The sequence below is a fragment of the Momordica charantia genome (genome assembly GCF_013281855.1).
Source record: "Momordica charantia cultivar OHB3-1 chromosome 6 unlocalized genomic scaffold, Mcharantia_2.0 BLBB01000006.1, whole genome shotgun sequence".
NCBI classification, from domain to species: domain Eukaryota; kingdom Viridiplantae; phylum Streptophyta; class Magnoliopsida; order Cucurbitales; family Cucurbitaceae; genus Momordica; species Momordica charantia.
In genome coordinates, this window is record NW_028275164.1 from 17,342,091 (window position 1) to 17,363,827 (window position 21,737).

At 40.2% G+C, this 21,737-nt stretch overlaps 1 protein-coding gene across 1 annotated transcript; it reads right to left on the bottom strand.

The window, feature by feature from the left end:
- Nucleotides 1–1,057: 1,057 nt before the first annotated feature.
- Nucleotides 1,058–7,979, bottom strand: LOC111025522 (uncharacterized). The gene is made up of 3 exons (XM_022303389.2): nt 7,612–7,979; nt 1,752–6,527; nt 1,058–1,415 (listed from the first exon to the last, which is right to left on the bottom strand). The coding sequence occupies exon 2, from the start codon at nt 6,426–6,428 to the stop codon at nt 5,322–5,324; it is 1,107 nt and encodes a 368-aa protein (XP_022159081.1). The 5' UTR covers nt 6,429–6,527; nt 7,612–7,979; the 3' UTR covers nt 1,058–1,415; nt 1,752–5,321.
- Nucleotides 7,980–21,737: the final 13,758 nt, after the last annotated feature.

Consider the following 21,737-nt stretch of genomic DNA (forward strand, 5'->3'; position numbering starts at 1 on the left):
ATGGATCAAAGGGCCTATGTCTAGGATCGTGTTTTATGCGCTTATGTCAAAGGAACAATAACACTACTTCCCTAGAAGAAAATAAAGCATCTGGTCAATAAAAAGAAGTGGGAAATGGTATTTTCTAGTTACCTTGTTTAGACAACAGTAGTCCATGCACACTCTTCAACCAGTCATTGTTCTCATCGGGATCAACTCGTTGTCATCGTTTGTTATTATTGTCGTACCACCTTTCTTGGGAACGTATCGAACGGGGCTAACCCATCTGCTATCAGAAATGGGTTAGATCACCCTAACATCTAACCATTTAATTATATCCTTTTGACCACCTCTTTCATTTTGGGGCCGAGCCTCATTTGGCTCTCGACAGAATTGGTGGCACCTTCTTCGAAAATGGTTTTGTTCATGCAAAAAACGGGGCTAATTCTTCTTATGTCTGCTATGGTCCATCCAATAGCCCTTTTGTACTTAGATAATACCTATAAAAACAAAGATTCATGTTCGTTAGTCAAATACTAAGAAATGATAATCGGCAATGTATCGTTTAAACCCAAATATGCATATTTTAAATGAGAGGATAGGGTTTCTTCTCCAATTATGGAGGTTCAACGATTGAAGGCTGCAAAAACTCGAAATTCTCCATCTTTGTCAAATAGGTGCAATTTTGCCTTCTTTTTCTACGACCTCCAAATTTTCTTATAAGTCTTCCACAAGATTAATGCTTCCTCCTAAGTCACACAATGCTCTCCCAAAATTCTATAACCTATCGAGCAAAGGATGGTGACTTTACCTGGGTCCTTACATTTGAAAGGCAATGGATTCCCTAAAGCATCACTACTACACTTTGTTAAGGCTACCGTTTCATGCTCGCCTGATTTCTAACTGTTGAGAATTTCTCTACCTTTAAAGAGATTAGAGACTTGTGCAAGCGCACACGTCGGTCGTGGACAAGCACGAGATAAGAACAATCAAATTCCAATAAGTTCACACACATAACACTTCCAACTTAATGTCAATCATCACAAATTCTAATATACATTTTTCATAGAATTCAACAACCACAACACACATAAGTTCTCATCCAATAAAATTTAGCAATATTCACAACATTTACACATGAATTTCATAAACTAGTCTCCTCTTTCATTAAGTCACCATAATATGCTTCATTAAGAAGTTAATACACAAACAAAATGAGCACAATGTCAACTAGCAGTGAAATGTATAAATGGTTCAAGGTGTTACATATTAGAAACAAAAGTAATGAAAACTATATTTACCACGTTTGCCCAACTAAGTATAGTTTGTAACAAATCCCTGACCTATTCATCTCGTACCTCATCAAATTTGATTTGTCGGATGTACTTCATGACATAATATCCACACTCAACTGGTCGATGTTGGTTGGTGTGGACCTACCCATAAAAGAAATAATAAATTTTTAAACTTATTAGAAAACAATAACACAATTTTAAAAGAGAGGGAGCTAAAAGACAATGACTAAAAGGGAGAAATCCAAAGACTTTAAGTTACAGATAAATATAATTACAAGAAAAATAAAACGAGATTTTGGTAGAAGAGACGATAAGCAAAGTTAAATTTTGACTTTCCGAGATTGTTAATTGTATTTGAATTGCATAAAAACGTAAACTAAGGTGTCTAAAGTTTCTAAGTCTGAAATAGTGACCAACTTCGAAAAGAAGATATAAAAAAAAATGAAAATGGAGGAATAATGAGAGAGAGAAATTGACCTTGGTGGCTACATCTTGCTTCAAATCTCTTGGTAGTAGTATAATCGGAGTTCAAATATGAGGGGTTTTTCTTCCCCTCCTGTAGCCCATGACTAGTTGGTGCTCATGGAATGTGCGGGGTTTGAATGCCGCCGCAAAGGGCCGCGAGGTCCGCTCGTTTCTGAGTAGTGTTCGTGCTGAGTTTTGTTGTCTTTTGGAGACTCGTGTTTTGCATCGTCATTTTGCCTCTGTTTTTCACCCCTTCTAGGTGCATTGGCAGTGCGTCAGCAGTTACTCTTCTTCTGGTGTTGGTAGGATTTGGGTGTTGTGGTGCCCGGGACGTTATGATTTCTCCCCGATTAGTATTTCTGATCAGTTTGTGCATGGTGTTGTTTTTGATCGAGTCTCTCAGCTTTCGGTGCAGCTTCTTTGTGTTTATGCTTCTAATTTCTCCTCTGAGCAAGCTCTGTTATGGGCCTCTCTAGTGTCCATTTGTTCGGCATGGTCTGGTCCTGGTGTGGTGATGGGTGATTTTAATGTTATTCGGCACTCGTCTGGGGTGCTGGGTGGTAGTCCTGTTTTGACAGATATGGAGCGTTTTGATGATGTTTTGTTACAGGCCGATTTGGTGGAGCCTCGTGTTTCTGGGTCTTGGTTTACTTGGACAAATAAGCATTTGGGGGATGGTCTTATTCTCAAGCGCCTTGATTGTGTTTTGGTCAATTCCGCTTGGTTTGATTCCATGCCTGTTTTTGAGAACTTTGAAGCACCGAGCGAATGAGCTGCAAACGACCAGCAAAAGAAAGCACACGAGCCGACCAACTCCAAATACGAGCACTAATCTTCTCCAACAAAGGCTTACAATCTCGAAAAGACAACCGACGAGAAAGGAGTGGAACGCCAAGATACCGCACCAGGAGAGTTGCCACCGAAAACCCCAAGAAAGAAGCCAACCCCTGCACCTCCTCAAGAGGAAGACCGGCCCCAAAAAAGAGCTTTTACGAGTATTAGCAACAAGACCCGACAACGCCTCAAACTCCACCAAAGAGCCCCGGATAAAGGAAAGAGAACCAACATCCCCATGCCAAAAAAATCATTAAGTCATCAGCAAAACACAGGTGAGTCAAACCAATCCGATCACAATTCGGATGATATTGAAACCCCGCCGGAGGGCGATTAAGCATACGCGACAACACTTCCATGGCCATAACAAAAAGATAAGGGGAAAGAGGATCCCCTTGACGGGGCCCACAACGACCAGGAAAATAACCCTTAAGCGAACCATTAAGAGAAATGGAGAACATAGGAGACGTAACACAAGCCCGGATCCAATTAACAAAGCGAGTCGGGGTCCCAATGGCCAGTAACAGACCAAACAGGAAATCCCAATGCACCGAGTCATACGCCTTCTGAAGATCCACCTTAAGCACACAACGAGGGATACCCTTATTGTTGGGTGTGTTGCCCTAAACTCGTAGTTTGTATTTTGTAAAAACAAATGTCTATTTAATAAAGTTTTATTCAATAAATTTGTTGTTGAATCATACCTTTGCATTGTCCAAACTCCAATAAACTAAACATCCAAGGTTATTTATGATGTAATCGGGACAGTATATATACTGGGTATATAGTTGATATACGGGGTATATATTTGACATACCCCTGATATATGAATGGATAATGTCCCGTGAATAACCCAAAGGGTCTATAGTATATGGATAAGGCTAGGTACCTTATCCTGGCAACACTATGGATACGGCCCACTCTGTAAAGGTTACAGACGACTCGATCCAGGTCGTTCGTGTGGAGACATGCGAGTGGGGGTATCTTGTACAATGAGTTTGTATAAGATCGGACCACGAAATAGGCAATCTTTAGATGTAACACCGTTAACTAATAGGTTGCTATTTCTTAGGATGACCAGGCAACTCATTCTCAATCCTGAGTGAGTTATGGACTCCTGCCCGTGAGGGCTCGTCCTTTGATCTTTATGGGTGAGAGTGGCCCGAGTCGCCGACTCAACATTCCTACCATTTTGGGGACGAGACCGAGTGGGGTGCTGGGAACATAACTTCACAAGATGGAATTCACTCCTCCCCGACTTTAGGGGAGTAGATGAGTGTTCCCTTAAATGCTGACTCCGGGACTTGAACAAGGGGCCCCACCCTCTCATTGGCCGAGAGGGACTTCCGGTTATTGGTTGGACCATAACCGGGTTGTTCATTAGAGGAGCAGTGGTGTTTAAGAAGTAAGATGTAACTCAGGGGTAAAACGGTAATTTGACCCAACTTGAGTTACGAACACTCGTGAAGGATTGACTCGTCATTAATGGACATATATCTATGGACACGAAAACATTCTGCAGTGAGAAGAGTGCAACTGTGGGTCTTTAGTGGAACGACCCGTAGTTAACGAATCTAGATTAACTCGGTCAATGAGTTTGACCGATTAATCTTGCATCGTTGGAGCTTCGGATCTGTAGGTCCATTAGGTCCCCTTGCTAGCTCATAACGGGTAAAACGAGGATCAAATTTTTTAAAGAATTTGAATTTTTCAAATTACTTAAGGGATTATATGTATATTGATACATTATAATTGTAAATTAAAACCATATATTATGAGAGATATTATTTGAATGAGATTCAAATAAAATTAATATGAATGAGATTCATATTAAAACTATAGGTTAAAAATAATGTGCATAAGATGTACATTAAAACTATAGGTTATACGAGAGAAATGTTTTAGAATATGATTCTAATTTTATAATAAATAATTAAGTGTTAATTATTTATTTGATTATATATATATTTATTAATTAATTATTAATTGAATTAATAATTAATTATATTTATTAATTAATTATTAATTGAATTAATTATTAATTGAATTAATAATTAATTATATTTATTAATTAATATGATTAATTAATAAATTAATATATATAATATTAATTATTATATTAATTATTATTATTAATTAATATATAAATTAATATTTAACTCCCTTGCAAAATTGCAGGGTAGTGGGCAGTTAAGTGACGTGGGGTAACTCCCCACGTCATTGTTTTTTGTTCTTCTTCCTTTGCAGTTCTGCAAAACAAAAGAGGAAATAGTGACTGCCAATTTCTCTCACAAGCTCACTCTCTCAAACTCTCCCTCTTATTCCAAACAAGGTGCTCCCACAAGCAAGGTTCTCGAAACCCAAGAGGATAGCAAGGAAGATATTTTGGTGGTGTTCGTTGGGAAAAGTTGAAGAAACGTTCTTCAAAGGTTATGGTTTCCCCTGTATTTTTTCTTCTTTAAAACACGATTTTGTATCCCGAAAATCAGCAACGAAAATCCATTTCCGCTCCGGGATTCACATCCCTTCACTTATTAAGATGATACCCCCCAACAAGCTCCTGACAAAGCAAAATATTATCCACAATACGACGTCCGGGCACGAAAGCATACTGATTTTGACTAATAAACCTGGGGAGCCAGACTTTCAACCGATTAGCTAAAAGCTTCGTAATGCACTTATACAACACATTACAGCATGAGATAGGGCGGAAATCCCCTAACCCCGAAGGATTGGGGATCTTAGGGATCAAAGTAAGCGACGTAGCATGACTTTCACCCCAGAAGGCAAATAGGAAGTATCAAAGAAGTGCAACATCGCCTTACAAAAGTCATCGCCCACAATACTCCAAGCCGCCTTAAAGAAGCCGACTGAGAACCCATCCGGACTAGGAGCCTTACCACTAGCCATCGGAAACAACACCTCCCACACCTCCAGAGAAGTAACAGGCCAACACAACTCCACCCCACACTCAGGAGGCCACACAAAATCCACAATAGCAGCCAATCGAGCAGTAAGATCACGATAACCGATACAGTCCGACCCCAACAATCGACGATAAAAACTAACCGTCAAGCGAGCAATCTCAGCACGATCAGTAACAACCTGACCTGCATCATCCGTCAAGGAGGCAAGATCATTACGAACAATCCGGCCTCGAACACTACGGTGGAAAAAAGCAGAGTTCTGGTCTCCCAAAGAAAGCCACCGGACCCAGGACTTCTGTCGCAACGAAGCCTTCTCCATCATAGCCCAGTCCCAGAAATCACGAGAGGCGACCCTCTCCTCCTCCTGAGCACCTATCGAAGAAGGGTCACTCAAAAGTAAAGCCTGAGCAGCAAGCATACGAGCACGTGCCTCCTGCAGACTCTTATGGATAGTATCAATATGATGACCGAAACGACGCAACACAGGCTTCAAAGCATGAAGATTCATACCAAAACTCACAAGAGGAGAAACCTGAGAATGAACCTTCCACGTGTCCCGAACAACTGACAATAACAGGCGATCGGCAGCCCAATAGTCAAAGAATCGAAAAGATGGCCGGCACCGAGGCACCACAGCACCAACAAGAAAAACAAGAGGGCAATGATCAGAGACACCCCACTCACGAACCTGAACCTCAAAAACAGGCATGGAACCAAACCAAGCGGAATTGACCAAAACACGATCAAGGCCCTTGAGAATAAGACCATCCCTCAAATGCTTATTTGTCCAAGTAAACCAAGACTCAGAAACACGAGGCTCTACCAAATCGGCCTGTAACAAAACATCATCAAAATCCTCAATATCTGTCAAAACAGGACTACCACCCAACACCTCAGACGAGTGCCGAATAGCATTAAAATCACCCATCACCACACAAGGACCAGACCATGCCGAACAAATGGACACTAGAGAGTCCCACAACAGAGCCTGCTCAGAGGAGAAATTAGAAGCATAAACACAAAGAACCTGCACCGAAAGATGAGAGACTCGATCAAAAACAACACCATGCACAAACTGATCAGAAATAGTAATCGGGGAGAAATCATAACGTCCCGGGCGCCACAACACCCAAATCCTACCAACACCAGAAGAAGAGTAACTACTAACGCACTGCCAATGCACGTGGAAGGGGGGAAAGACAGAGGCAAAATTACGATGCAAAACACGAGTCTCCAAAAGACAACAAAACTCAGCATGAACACTACTCAGAAACGAGCGGACCTCGCGACCCTTTGCGGCGGCATTCAAACCCCGCACATGGTAACTACATTAAATCATGACCCGTACACTTGCGGTAAGCAATTTATGCTACAAAAGCTCGGGTTCAATTTTGCATTGTACAGGTTTCTCTCAAAGTTTGAGGCTCGAGGGAAAAATGATAACTTTGGCTATGGGGCCGGGCTTAAAGTAAAATATTTTTTGTTGGAAGGCTTTTTGAATGGTGAAGAAAAACAATAAAGATTTGAACACCTTTTAAAGTGATGTTCCAAATCAGAAAGTCTCACGCGACAATGATAGATAAAATAGGCACGCAGAAGAGAAAGAACAAGGGGGTAAAAATTTTAGGAATTTTTTTTTTCGAATAAAAGGAACATAAAGACGATATAGAAAAAAAAGGATATATCGAATCTAGAGCCTCAGCTTTGACATCAAATGATATCTAATATCAATGTCCTCGTCAGTTTGCTTCTTCACCAATGAGCTAGCCAACAAAAATAATGATTTTGTGAAATAAATAACATCTTGGTGTGTGCATGTAAATGATATTAAATAGTTACTAAAACAATGATATTAAATAGGTGGGTTGTTGCAATGAATCAGATATATAGGAACCATATTCCCAACCATTCTCACCATCGTAGAAAAGAGGACGAATAAATCACTCCAAAACGTTCTACATTTCAAAAAAAATAAAGTTTATTTGTGGTTCCACCACAACTTGATCTTGGACTAACGAATGTGAAAATTCACATTTGTCTCCCTTGGAATGTTAAGACTCGATTTAGATCACTAAAAATAATTCTAAAAGGGGGTTATAAAGGATCATTACCCAGTGACCCTTAATAAAATCAAATGGGTCTTTGCTATTCGGATTGTACGAAGCTCGTTGGAGGGAACCGCTGCGGTTGCTGTAGAAATCACATAAGGGAAAGACCGCACAGATCTGGTTTCGTACGGGCTACTTGTAGGTCGCCGGAGACACGGGGTGTTGGTCATCGAAACCCGCTGCTCGTGGATGACTGCTACTGCATCGTGGCCTATCAGAGGAAGAGATGGATCGTCGGAGATGACCACCGACAAATATGGGGTCACAGAGGTAGTTGTGATTTCACGAAGAAGAAAGGGTGGCACCGACTAGGAGAGGGAGGAAAGGAAAAGGTAAAACTTAGGGTTTTTTTTTTCTTTTTTTTTTTGTTTTATTCCCAGATTTTTAATTTCCTTCTCTTTTTTTAAATCCTAACAATCTTCATTTTAAAACAAATTAAAAATATTTATCAACATATTTAGGGAAAACAAAATTAACTTAATGATATTTAAAATAAATAAAAAATAACACCTAACTAACAACCGAAAATAAAAAATAAAAAAATAAAGTTTGAACAAGTAAAAATAAAATCACAACAAAACATTATAACAAAAGAAAATAAAACAAAATTCTAGATGAAATCTCAATAATTGAGATTATTCTTGTTTTAGAAATGTGGGGCATTAAAATGTTGTTCTAGTCAGGACTACGCCTGGAACAACTAAGCTAAACGGTGTCATTTAGTTGTTATTTAAACGACATCCTTTCCTTTAAATCAAAACGGCGTCGTTTCTTTTTATCTGAAACGATGTTGTTTTGCCTCTGGCTCCGAACATCTTTTTTTTTTTTTGTCATTTTTCCTTTTTTTTTTGGGTTTTTTTTGTTTTGGTTTTTAAATTTTTTTCTTTAACAATTTGATATCACTTTTCAAATCACATTGAATCTAAATATTTTGTAATGGTTTAGAACCAACATTAAAAGCCTGATATTATAAAGTACAGTTATTTTTTAATTAAATTTATTTTTTTCTATTTGATGTCACTTTTCAACCGACATTGTATCTCAACTCAATCATATTTTTTACTTTTTTATTTTTCAACACTCGATGTCGTTTTAAAACCGACATTGTAGATCCACTTTTTTAAAACTATCATTATTTATAAACTACTAACTGACATTGAATGTGACAATTGTTGTAGTGGGGTAAAACGGTAATTTGATCCAGCTGTGGTTACGAACACTTGTGAAGGATTGACTTGTCGTTAATGGTCAATATCCGTGGATGCAAAATATTCTACCGTGCAAAGAGTGCAGTTGTGGGTCTTCAGTGGAGTGAGTCATAGTTAACGAATGTTGGTTACTTTGGTTAATGAGTTTAATCATTTTGTAACGCCCCATAACTTCTCACACACTTCTAGGTCACGTTAACTACCCAACTGTCTAAACTTAACCCCAAACAAGAGATGTCAACTCCCTGTGAAATAATTATATAAAATCAAGCTTCACCTTTCATCAATTTAACAATGAATCAACTCTATAGAATATCAATCAACATCATCCATGGACAACCTCATGAGGCAACTTTATTATTCCAACTAGGCAAAACTCAATGAATGGAAGGAAACTAAAATAAACACCTATCCCGAAATAAAATAAACAACAAGTGGGAACCTCCCAATTATTCAAATAAGAACAAATAGTTTATTGACCAAAACATAAGGTCTTAACCATCTAAAACTTAAGCTAAGCAAAAGTAACTACGCAGCCTATGGTCGTCGCTCGTCATGTCTCCTCCGTCTCATCACCATGGTCGCCAACGAATCCTTCACCTGAAACAATAATTGTAGAGGGGGTGAGTATATAAAATATACTCTGTAAGTAGCCCTCACCAACAACTCACACACATCATGCTCAACAAAATCATGAAACATTCATAGTCATGCTCTTCATCACATTATGCAGACAAACATAGACACACTCTATAAGATTCGGCGACAACCACAACCATGAACAAATTAGCTACCAACCTCGAGTCTCCCTAACATCTCAAGTACCTCTACGCTTACCACAGCTATCCTAGCCTTCCACAGCTAACTCCTTCGAGTAGAGTCGGCCCCTGACCATTTTTACCCAGAGCCCCGACACTATTGCATCGACCCTCGACCATTTTTACCCGAGGCCTCGATACTCCATTAGTGACGTATCAGCCCCCGACCATTTATACCCGAGGCCCTGACACTCACCCATTCACCTACCCCAAGAATCCAACGTTCCTTGTCATAACCAACTTCACATCAACCCCTAGCCTGCGAACCGGGTCCGAGAATATGCTTCAATAACACCCACATCTCATAAGAAAATAATATGACTCAGACCAGCAGGCTCGCATCATAAAGAAACATTTATATAAACTATATAAGCACGCTCACATCATAAGAAAGCATAATCACAATAACTCTATTATAACGTGCATCTTTTGTAAACACACATCATCCCACAACCATTTTCAGTAGTTTAACAAGGCAACATTTCCACCATTATCACCAACGAATATTGAACACTACACCAAGTATACAGGTTAACACAATCGAGAGCTACCTAACACAACAGCGTATCAAAAATAATATCAAACATCACAAAAACAGCACATTAGAAGCCATTTGACACACATTAACGCACGCACACGCCCCTTGTCTACTTACTCACAACCGCGCCCCTAAGTTCTGCGTCAACTCACACCTAGGCACTAAAACAGAAAAAAAACAGCAAGTTACATGTACTATTCAGCCTTCGAAATCAATTCTAAGAGGGTTCAAATGACTCATTACCACAAAATCGACTTCGTATGGCTGTGGGTAACTTAGATCTAGCTCGCCAAGGTGTGGGTAGCCTAAATCGGGCTTCGAACGGATGTAGGTCAATTCCAAAACATATCGGAACGAGGAAATCACCGTGAACTGCTACTGCTCGGGTGCTGGCCGTGAGGTTCGAGGCCGTCGGAGGGGAAACACGTCGGACCTGCTCGACTGTGTCGTTGCTACCGTGACATCGCCGGTCGCCGATGCTGTCCGGTCTTCAAGGAAACACGTCGCCATCCAGTCGCTGGCCTCGCCGGAAAATGAGTCGCCATGTCGTTGACTTCGCTGGGAGAACAGCTTAGACCGTCGCAAATCAACAAGCAGTGGGAAGGGTGACGCTGAAATCGTGCTGGGCTGCTCCACCGCGACGCCGCCGTGCCTGCTATTGCTCGAGGAACGTCGACTCGGTTCTGCTGCTGCTACGGATTCGCCGGATGGGGAAGCGCCACCGATCGCCGCTGTCGCCGTCGTCGAAGAGAGGGGAGGGGCTGGACAGAAAAACAGAGGGGGAGGGGGCTGACGGCTCGGAGTTGGTGGCTAGGGCAAGGGGAAGAAGAAAATATGGGAATCTAGTGTGTTTTCTTTTCTTTCTTATTAATTTTCTTTTTCCTTTGTTTTAAAACCAAACCAACCCAAAAAACCCAACATAACCAAGCCCAAGAGCAAAAGAAACTCATCCCAACTTAAGATAAAACCAACCACACGGAGCCCGATATATATAATTTAATTAAAATTTCATTTAAAAATTAAATGAAAATCTCCTGATTCGAGACTAACTAACCTGAGGGACTCGGGGCGTTACACATTTAATCTCGTATCATTAGAGCTTCTACTTCGTATGTCCACTAGGTCCCCCCACTAGCTCACAACGGGTAAAACAAGGATCAATGTTTTTTTAAAGAATTTGAATTGTTCAATTTAAACTTTATAATATGAGAGTTATATTTGAATAAGATTCAACAATGATTAATATGAATTAGATTAATTATAGGTTAAATTAATGTGTATGACATTCACATTAAAACTATAGGTTATTAGAGAGATATGCATTTAATATGATTCAAATAGAGTATTAATTAAATATGTGATATTTAATTAAAGTTAATTAATAAATTTGATTAATTAATTAATTAAATTAAATCAAATTATGATTTAAATGATCCACTCCCTGGGATTTTGTAGGGGAGTGATGAGGTTACTTCCTCCCCACTCCTCCCCATCCCTATAAATGCATTTCATTGCATTTCGGGATGGATGATGGGTTTGGGGTTTTTGTTAAAAACCACAACTCTCAAGTTAGCTCTCTCTCTCAAATCCAAACTTCGCTCACTTTCAAAAGTCGGTTCCCACAAACCGGTCCTTGCCAAGAGATTAGGGGGAAGGCTTTTTGGTGGTGTACGAGTTCTACATCGTTGTTTTTTAAGAAGTGTCTTCAAAGGAATGTTTCAGTACTTCTGTTTTTATAATGCTTATATCTTTTCTTTTTTGTATTTCTAAAACAAAATTGAAGCACAAGCTTTCACGCACTTCCACCATGGGATTTGATCCTTTCACTTGCACCACCATGTTTCTATAGAGTTAGTAGAAGGCAACAAAGCGTTTCAATCAAGTAGAAGGCAACAAAGCGTTTCAATCACTTCTAATTTTTTGGTGGCTCCATCTTGAGAACAACTTGGATCTTGTATGGGTTGGCTTCGATTCCTTGTTGGTTGACCATGAAGACGAGAAATTTACCCGAGGCGACTCCGAGGACACACTTAGCTGGGTTGAGCTTCATTTGATACCGATCCATGACCCCGAAGGCTTCATAGAGATTTGCAATATAGGAGCTGGATTACTTACTCTAGACCAACATGTCGTCAGTTTCACTATGCGTTTATTACTCAATTCAGTGTTCTTTCATCCAAAGGGCATCACTTTGTAGCAGTATAACATTTGGTCGATCACGAACAATGTATGTTCTTGGTCAGGGACATGCATTTTAACTTGGTTGTAACCTAAGTAAGCATCCATAGTTGTAAATAATTCATGCTCGATAGTGGTGTCGATGAACTAATCTATCTAACGTACAAGGAAGCTATCCTTCAAACAGGACTTGTTCAAGCTCGTAAAGTCAATGCAGACACGTCATTTTTCGTTAGCTGCATTTTTTTAACTAAAACTACGTTATAGAGCCACATGAAATAGTGAACGTATTTTATAAAATTTGCTTGTAAGGGCTTATTAACTTCTTTACTTATTACAAGATTCGCTTAGAGTCGATAGGGCGACATTTTTGCTTTACAAGTCGGAAAGAGGGATCTATATTAAGCCTATGCACCATAATATTAGGGGCAATGCTTGGGATGTCTTCATGCGACGATACAACCATGTCAACATTTGCATGTAGAAAGTCGATCAACTCCTTTCTTGTATCGACCGCAAACTTGGTTCTAATACTGACCTGTTTCTTTGGGCTCATAAGCGGTACAATCTCCATCTCTTCTACAAGTGTTCCTCGGCCAAGATCCGAGGAGACCTCCTCAAATTCGTTTTGAGCTTCATCTACTTCGTAATAGTTGTGCAAGTTGTTGACCCTTTACAGGACGTGGCATAGAAAGCTCTCGAGGTTTACTTACCTCGGATTGTGACTATGCCTGCTGTCGTTGGGTACTTCATCATTTGGTAGAATGTTGAAGGGACTGCTTTAAGCTCTTGAATTATAGGTCGACCAAGAATGGGTTTGTATGACATTGTCGATCAATGACAATGAACTCGGCTACCCTTGTGACCTGATGCTTCCCTTCGTCGAGGGTGACTAGGAGTGATATACATCTCTCAACGATCACTGACTCCCCGGTGAATCTGATCAACAGTGTAGGGCTCTTCTACAACAACTTTCTCTTCCATCCCAAGGTAGAGTAAGTCGAGAAAGCCAACACGTTGGTTGATGCTCCTTCACCGACCAACACTAACGAAACCTTAACGTGATCAATAAGGGGGCAATGACCAGAGCATCATCGTGAGCCATGTGGATGCCTTAATATCTTTGTCATCGAATAGGATGGGCACAATCGGCTCTTTCTAGTACAACGTACATACCTTGTGCCTAGCTTCACGAATCAAAGCCTTTCATTTATGGCCCGATTGGTCCCCACTTGAACCCTCGAGACGGTGTTGATGACTCAGGGTTGTTTCATGGTACTCTGAGGTGGCGTCTATGATCTATCCCTCTCATCATCTTTGGTTGACTTTGCCAGTTTGGATCGCTCTTAGTGGCAAACGTATTTCTTGGACAACCTCGGCATATGAGATCCTCAAGGTTCTCCTCTAGGTTGAAGCAATTCAAGGTGTCATGGCCATTGTATTTGTGGAACTGGTAATACTTGTTTTTGTCTCTCTTGCTTGACGAGTGACGAATCTTGTTCGGCAGGGAGAGCAGACCTTCAAAGCCATTGTCCTTAACTGTAGCTAGTATTTCTTTTATCGGGACATTAAGTCAATGTGTACTTGTCAAACCTCGACCCACCACGAGCTGATGAGTCAGACTTTTTGTTCCTTCTACAATCGTCATACGATATGCGACTAGAACTTTGTGAAGGGATCGAATCCCCACGGAAATGGTTGATCGCTTGTGATTCGACTCGATTTAGAAAATATACAATACCAGTTTTTAATAACAGAACAATTCTATTAAAAAATAGAGGTTTAGCCTCTTAGGGAAGAAAAATACTTACATTTGAAGACTTTGGCAAATGTTCTTCCCCGAGCACTGATCTTGCAATAGCATGAACAAATGTTTCCGAATGCGTTATTGAACACCACCACTTAGCAACCTTGCTAAAACTCTAGGATCAAGAACCTGGAATGTAGGATCCTTTCTTTGAGAAGGAAACAAAAAAGGGAATTGAACTTGAGATTGTGAGAGCGAGAGAGAATTAAACCACCAACCCCAAGAAGGAGAAAGCCCCTGTGTTTTTAAAGCAACGAGGGAAGGGAGAGAGTGAGAGTAACCTCCCACCCTCCACTTCACCATTTACCCCCAAAAATGGGGTGGGTTTGTTAATTGTGGTTCTACCATAATTAACAAAAACATGTTTATTTAATTTAAAATAATAAATTAATTAAATTAAAACCATTTTAATTAATTAAATCTTATTTAATTGATTAATTAATTAAATTTAATTTAATTAAACCAATAAATAATTGAATTATATTCAAATATACATTTCCCTCATAACCTATATTATTTAATATGAATCTAATTTACATTAAACTTCAACTTATAGTATTTAATATGAATATAATTCACATTAAACTCTCATAATATATAGTTTTATAATGCATCATCATACATTATATTCAATTGTGTCATACAGAATTAACTCAAATTCTCTTTAATTTAATTTGAACAATTCAAATTCCTTCCAAGATTTAATGTTCTTAAATACTCTTTACGAGTTAGCAAGGGGACCTAATGGATCTATAGATCAGAAGCTCTAACGTTCGAGATTAATTGGTTAAACTCATTAACCACATTAATCAACATACGTTAACTATGGGTTACTCCACTAAAAACCCGCAACTGAAATTTTCTCACTATAGAATATTTCTTTATCCACGGATATCGACAATTAATGGCAAGTCAATCATTCACGAGTGTTCATAACCACAAATGGGTCAAATTACCGTTTTACCCCTATGTTACACTTGTACCTTAAGTATCGTTGATCCTCTAATGAACAACCCAGTTATGGTCTGACCAATCACCGGAAGTCCCTCTCGGGCTTGTGAGAGGGTAGGGCCTCTTGTTCAAGTCCCGGAGTCAGCACTAAAAGGAAACACTCATCTACTTCCCTAAAGTTTGGGAGGAGTGAATTTCATCTTGTGTAGTTATGTTCCCAGCTCCCCACTCAGTCTCATCCCCAAAATGGTGGGAATGTTGAGTCGGCGACTCGGGCCACTCTCACCGATACAGATCAAAGAACGATCCCTCACGGATAGGAGTCCATAACTCACTCAAGATTGAGAATGAGTTGTCTGGTCATCCTATGAAATAGCAATCTGTTCGTCAACGTTGTTACATCTAAAGATTGACTATTCGTGGTCCGGTCTTATACAAACTCATTGTATAGGATACTCCCACTCGCATGTCTCCACACAAACGACTTGGATCGGATCATCTGTAACATTTACAAAGTTGGTCGTATCTATTGTGTTGCCAGGTTAAGGTACCCAGCCTTATCCATATATCATAGACCCTTTAGGTTATTCCCGGGACATTATCCACTTGTATATCGAGGGTATATCAAATATATACCCAGTATATATACTATCTCGGTTACATAATAATAACCTTAGATGTTTAGTTATTCGATTTAGACAATGCAATGTTATAAATTCAACAACAAATTGATTGAATATACTTTATTGAATATAAATTTGTTTCTACATAAATACAAACTACGAGTTTATGGCAACACACCCAATACTTTGCTTATCATCCCATCACCTCCTTGGTGTGGCAGATTTCTCATTGTCATCGTCATTTCGTTGGCTGTGCTTCCCTCCGTTAGCTTTCGATACTTCACCCCCTTGATAAACCTTCATGGTCGAATTAGCATTTCGTACAACGAAGATTCTGGTTGGCTTCTGAGATCGATGGTGTGGCCTTTATTTCTCAGAGCAGAGGTGAAATATGAGATCGCAATGTCATCTGAGCAATTAACCTCTTTAACATGCTCGTCCAGGAAACAAGCAATATAATCCTTCAAAGATTCTCTATCATGCTACTTTATCATACAAAGCTGTGAAGGGGGAAGCTTCATGAGCCACCTAGCCGAGAACTAGTTGATGAACATCTTCATCAACTAATGGTAGTTCTCAATTAACTTCAGCTTCAGCTACCTATATCACAATTGTTACACCCCGAAATTTCAAACCACACAAATGGGGCACGTTACTAAAACCTCATATTCAGCTTAACACCAACAAGATAAAATATATATCTACATTTTGCCCAACAATTTCATAAAAGTAAACTTTATTAACTTTAAAGGTTTCAATACCGTAACTAGAGTTCTCAAAAGAATAACAAATTAACCACTTTAAACAATCCTATAATGAGGAAACAAAACAAACTAACCTATTAACTGAAAACAAACCCAAACTAAAAATAAACAACTGCAACTACTACCAAGTGTCAACTACAATTATGTTATTCAAAACAATAACTATAAACAAAACTATGCTACGCAGCTAATGGTCTTTTTCAGTCAAGCCTCCTCCTCGCCATCACCACTTTCATGTGTTACCTCGTTACCTGCAAAATCTGGAAGTAAGGGGGAGGGGGTGAGTACAACAACTAGTACTTAATAAGCAGCCCTTACCTAAAGGGTCACCCAAAAACAACATGCTTACACAAAAACAAAACATCATGCTCATTATTAATATCGTGCTTTAAGTAAACGGATCAATTTATGCATATGCTTGACCTAACGTGCAACCTACATGTCAAACTCAAGTCTCACATCACAACTCACTAGTTCTATTTCCTATTCCTCCAAGACTTATTCCATTTAGTCGTATCGATCCTTGACCTTTGTACTCAAGGCCATGACACTTCTCACGGCGCTTGACATTCGACCCTTGACTTTTGTACCCAAGGCCTCGAACTGTTGCACCGACCCCTAACCACGCATAACTAAGGCATCAATGACTTTGCAACATATTGGCCCTTGTCCTTTCCTCTCAAGGCTCCAATACTTGCCTTCCACTAAGACTTATCGCATCGACCCTCAACCTTAATACTTGAAGCCACGACACTCATCTTTGTTAACAGTTTTGCGTATCACCCCTGACCTTTATACCCGAAGCCTCGATACCTAACTAGTGACGTATCAACCCTCTGGCCCTGATACTCACCCATTAACTTCATCACATCTCTGAACTCTCACTAGAGCCCTACTATATGCTTTCTAGGCCATGACCCATGCAATATTCAACTCACAAATGATCCCGCATGCTTCCACAAACCACAGCGTATATGTTTCTCAAATTAGGCACAACCAACAACGTAACCAACATATATTCAAAAACACATCCAACACTCCAACAATTTTCATAACAATTAGAACACAACCAACTCACAATATAACAATAGCAATATGTATAAAGTAATACCAACCGCAAGGAATCATGCAACAACACTCATAGACACACAAACAAACAATCCATTCATAATATAACACACAACAAACAATTCTCTCAAGAAAGAAAATACTTACTAACGAATGTCCTAAAGCTCTTGAGCTTGCCCAAGAGTTCCTAAATCAAAGGCAAACAAAGTTGGGTTAGAATCCAAGTAGAAACACTTGGATTGAATCGAAACTAAGTTTTGGTGAGTCGTTACCTACTAACTCACACTAAAACCTCTTGAGTTAGAAGTGGGTCAATGTCGAAGAGATTCAAACTCTCAAAACCAAGTTCGAAAGGCTTCGGCTTGCAAATTCAAGTTTGATAGTCTTCGAGCGTGCTGGTCCGACGCCGTGAAGGGGTGGGTAACACTAATTAACTTCCAAACCGTGTGGGTCCACATCGAAAGTCACCAGAACGAATAAAAATGCCACGAAACTCGCTGGGCTTCTCGAATCAGAGCTATCAAGGGTCGACAAGGCTAGGTAACGTCCCTAACTGCCTAGTCTGCCATGTGCCACCATGTGCCGTCGTGGTGCAGCAAGTTGCACCGTCGTAGAACACCGTGGAATCGTTGGAACGCTGGAGAAAGATGCCAGAATTCAGTAGAACACGCCATATCTGCTTGTGAAATCCCGCCACGTGACGCCGTCGAGGTCATCACTGGCGTTTGCTAGGTGCTACAACCTCATGCCGCCGCGAACTGCTACAAATATTCGAGGTGCGCGGGTTCGTGGGTTTTCTACTGTTGAAACGTTGAGAAACATCTCTATGTTGTCGCGTTGCCGGAGAACCGCCATGGAGGGGCTGCCAGAAAATAGAGGGGCGGCGGTTGGGGGTTAGGGAAAAAGAAGAAGAGACGAAATGGGTGTTTAGGGTTTCTCTATTTTTTTTTATCAAACTTTTTCCACTTAATTTGTTTTGAAAAAAATTAGAAAACCCAATGACTCAAATCTAAAAGAGAGTCCAATCACCCAAAATCTAAAAGAAAGCCCATGGCACATAAGAAAGCTAAAATTATATTTTCAACAAATCTATACTTAAAAATCTCCAACTAAACCAAAATAATATAATTAAATCTAACGGCCCAGAACACAGGCCTAACATAACAAAATGTTAATGACTTTAAAATAGGGTAAAAATAATTTAAGAGATTAACTTAAAATTAAAACCCAATAATAAAATCCAAAAGGGAAAAATTAAATTTTAGAAATTTTGACTTAAGATTTAATTAAAAATCTCACTCCAAAATTTGAAAACTTAATTTAATCTTAACTTAACAAAAATAAACTTGATTCTAATTTACCCAAAATTAAAACTCCAACATAAGAAAATCCAAGAATTTAAAATAAAAGTTTAAGGGAGAATCCAAAGGCACAAATTAAAAATTAAAGTAAACTAGCCTGAGAATGCGGGGCGTTACAAACTACCCACCTTAAAATAAAAAAATAAAAAAAAACTTTCGCCCTCGAAAGTTTGTTGGTCGTACTACTCTAAACGTTGGGTCGTTACAACAATCGTGCCAATACTCCAGGGTGATCTGAAAAGTTGGACACTTTATCATGTTTCTGGCAGCTAAGAAATCCATTTTCCCTTCAAAGACTTGAATGTATGAGATTGGAGCACTCGAGGCATTATACAGGTTTATCGTCAGAATCTTGAACTAATGAGGAATTTGAGTGGTAAGGATCGCTTGGGAGAAAGGTGGCTCCTCTTGCTCGACACGCTCAACCTCGTCGGAAGACTTGTATTTCTTCTTTAGATAATTGATTTATTTCTCAAGCTGATCCCTCGACTGCTCCACCTCGAATCAGATATCATGATCACCCTCGATCTGGTCTGATGATCATCGACCTCTTGTCTTCTGGCCCATTGGGAGTATGCCTATGGTCGTCTGGTACAATGACTTGCCTTTGAGGTCGTTGGGGCTGACCATTGAAGCATGTCACGGAGATCCCAACTGTCTTGTGTAGTTTCGGGCTAAACCCTAGGTAACCAAATGCTCGGGCGTCTATCGTCATGTTGCCAACACTGGTGATCTTGATTGTTAAGATTCCATTCACAAAGAATTTCCACGCTCGGGTGCGCGTTCCTCGATAGAGTTTTCGATGCAAATTCCTCCAACACGTCTACAGGGCGGGTCATCTCCTCGAGAAGTTCTTTACCCCTCCAACGCGCAAGACCAAGGTTGGACATTTCCTCTTCTCGTTCCAATGCATCGATCCAGGCCTCCACTGTAACGCCCCGCGTTACTCAGGTTAGGTTACCCTCGAGTCTCGGGGCCTCTTTTCTTAGAAACCTTTTTAATTTAATTTAATTGTTCCATTTCATTTTATTTCGAGCTGCTGCGGTAATTGTTATGGGTTATTGGCGTGTACGTACGTATCTCACTATTGTTTAACAAGGAGTTTGCTTTCTCTGGCAATTGTCCTGAGTCGTTGGGCCAACTATGTAAATTCTATTATTGAAAATATTTAAGCTTACGGAGGTTGGAAATAGGATTCTAAATTCTTGTTCGTGGGCCTTGTTTGGTTTTAACAAAATAAGTATTTGGGTAAGTGGGCCTTCCTTGTTTTAAAACAAAAGGGAAGTAAGGGGAAAACCCTAGCCCAAGTGGGTCTCCTTTTTTTTTAAAAAAAAAAACAAAAGAAAAGTGAAGAGAAAGCCCTAGCCCCCAAACCCATCTTATTCGTGCAACACCCACCCCCTCCCCCCGTTTTACTTCTTTTCGTTATTCCTTCTACCATCACCTCATCCCTCCCCGAAGCGTGCTCAACGGTCGATGACCTCCGACGCAGCGGCTCACCATCTCCGGCGGACAGCAGCAGACGGCGCGACTCAGGCAGCAGCGGCGTGAGACTCCGGGCAGCAGCGGCGCGCGGCGTCGGGCAGTAGCGGACGCGCTGCTTCGGGCAGCAGCAGGCGGCGGCGGTGCGCGTGGGTGCTGTTTTCGGGGTGTTTTCCGGCGACGCAACCCCCCCGCCCCCGCGAGAGGGTTCGGTCTCCCTTGGTTGTCAAAAATCGTGGCGCGGGTCCTTGCTGCACACAGTGTCGTGGGTATCGATTTGGTGAGTTTTTTCTGATAAAATAGCTCGGACAGCAGCAGTTTCTGATTTCGGTGCCTACCTATAACCATTAGAGGCTCGATATATGCAACCCACATTTATTCGAGTTAGGCCTGAGTTACCTGCACCTAGAAGAAGTCGATTTTTGCAGTAATGGACATTGCAAGATCCCTTATAATGAATTTAGATGGCTGGAAATTTTGTATTAATTATTTTGTTTGTCTATTGTTGATTAGGTGTTGAATTGACGCAAGATATAGGAGCATAGCAGTGTGTAAGTAGCACCAGGGGGCGAGTGCGTGCGTTATTTAGTGTTAACGGAATAGATTTGTGCTGATTTTTAGTTAAAATAATTTATTTCGTGCATATAGGAATTGTTAGTCTTTGTTTTGGGAACTCCTAGTGATTGTTGTTGAGTTACGTGTTACTATTTTTATTGTTAGACATTATGAGAATGCATGCTTTCTTATCGTTGGAGGGGACTGGTCAGTTCTGATTATTGTGGTTGGGAGTAATTGGCCTATGACGTTTGTAAACATGTCGGAGATGAAATGCACGTGTTGATAGCCTGTTATTTAGTTTTATATTGTTTTTGTTGGAAGCTGTTGTGTTAGTGTTTTGTTTGGTACGATGAAAAGCATGCTGGTAAATTGTGCTGTGAATTGAAATGTGGAAGACTTACTTATAGGTTGTCTTGGGAGGGTTAGTGGGAATTGTCAAGAGTGATGGGATGGGTTAGTGGTTCCTTAACCTGTGGGTTGTCTGAAGTGAAAATGCATACTAGTCGCTTGGTTATTCAAAGCCTTGAGTGGATGCCTTGGGGATAAATGGCAAGGCCGAACATCAAGTTTCTGTAGAGAAGTATTGGGGTCTTGGGGATAAATGTCAAAAACCAATACGCCGGGTAGTCATCGGTACCTTGGGGATAAATGTCAAGGACTAGTGCACAGTTCAGGGCCTTGGGTATAAATGGCAAGGCCGAACATCAAGTTTCCATAGAGAAGTATTGGGGTCTTGGGGATAAATGTCAAGGGCCAATACGACTCGAAGAGTT

What these genes read in the sequence shown, in the direction of transcription:
- LOC111025522 (XM_022303389.2), bottom strand. Translation starts at nt 6,428, where the DNA reads ATGGGTGATTTTAATGCTATTCGGCACTCGTCTGAGGTGTTGGGTGGT.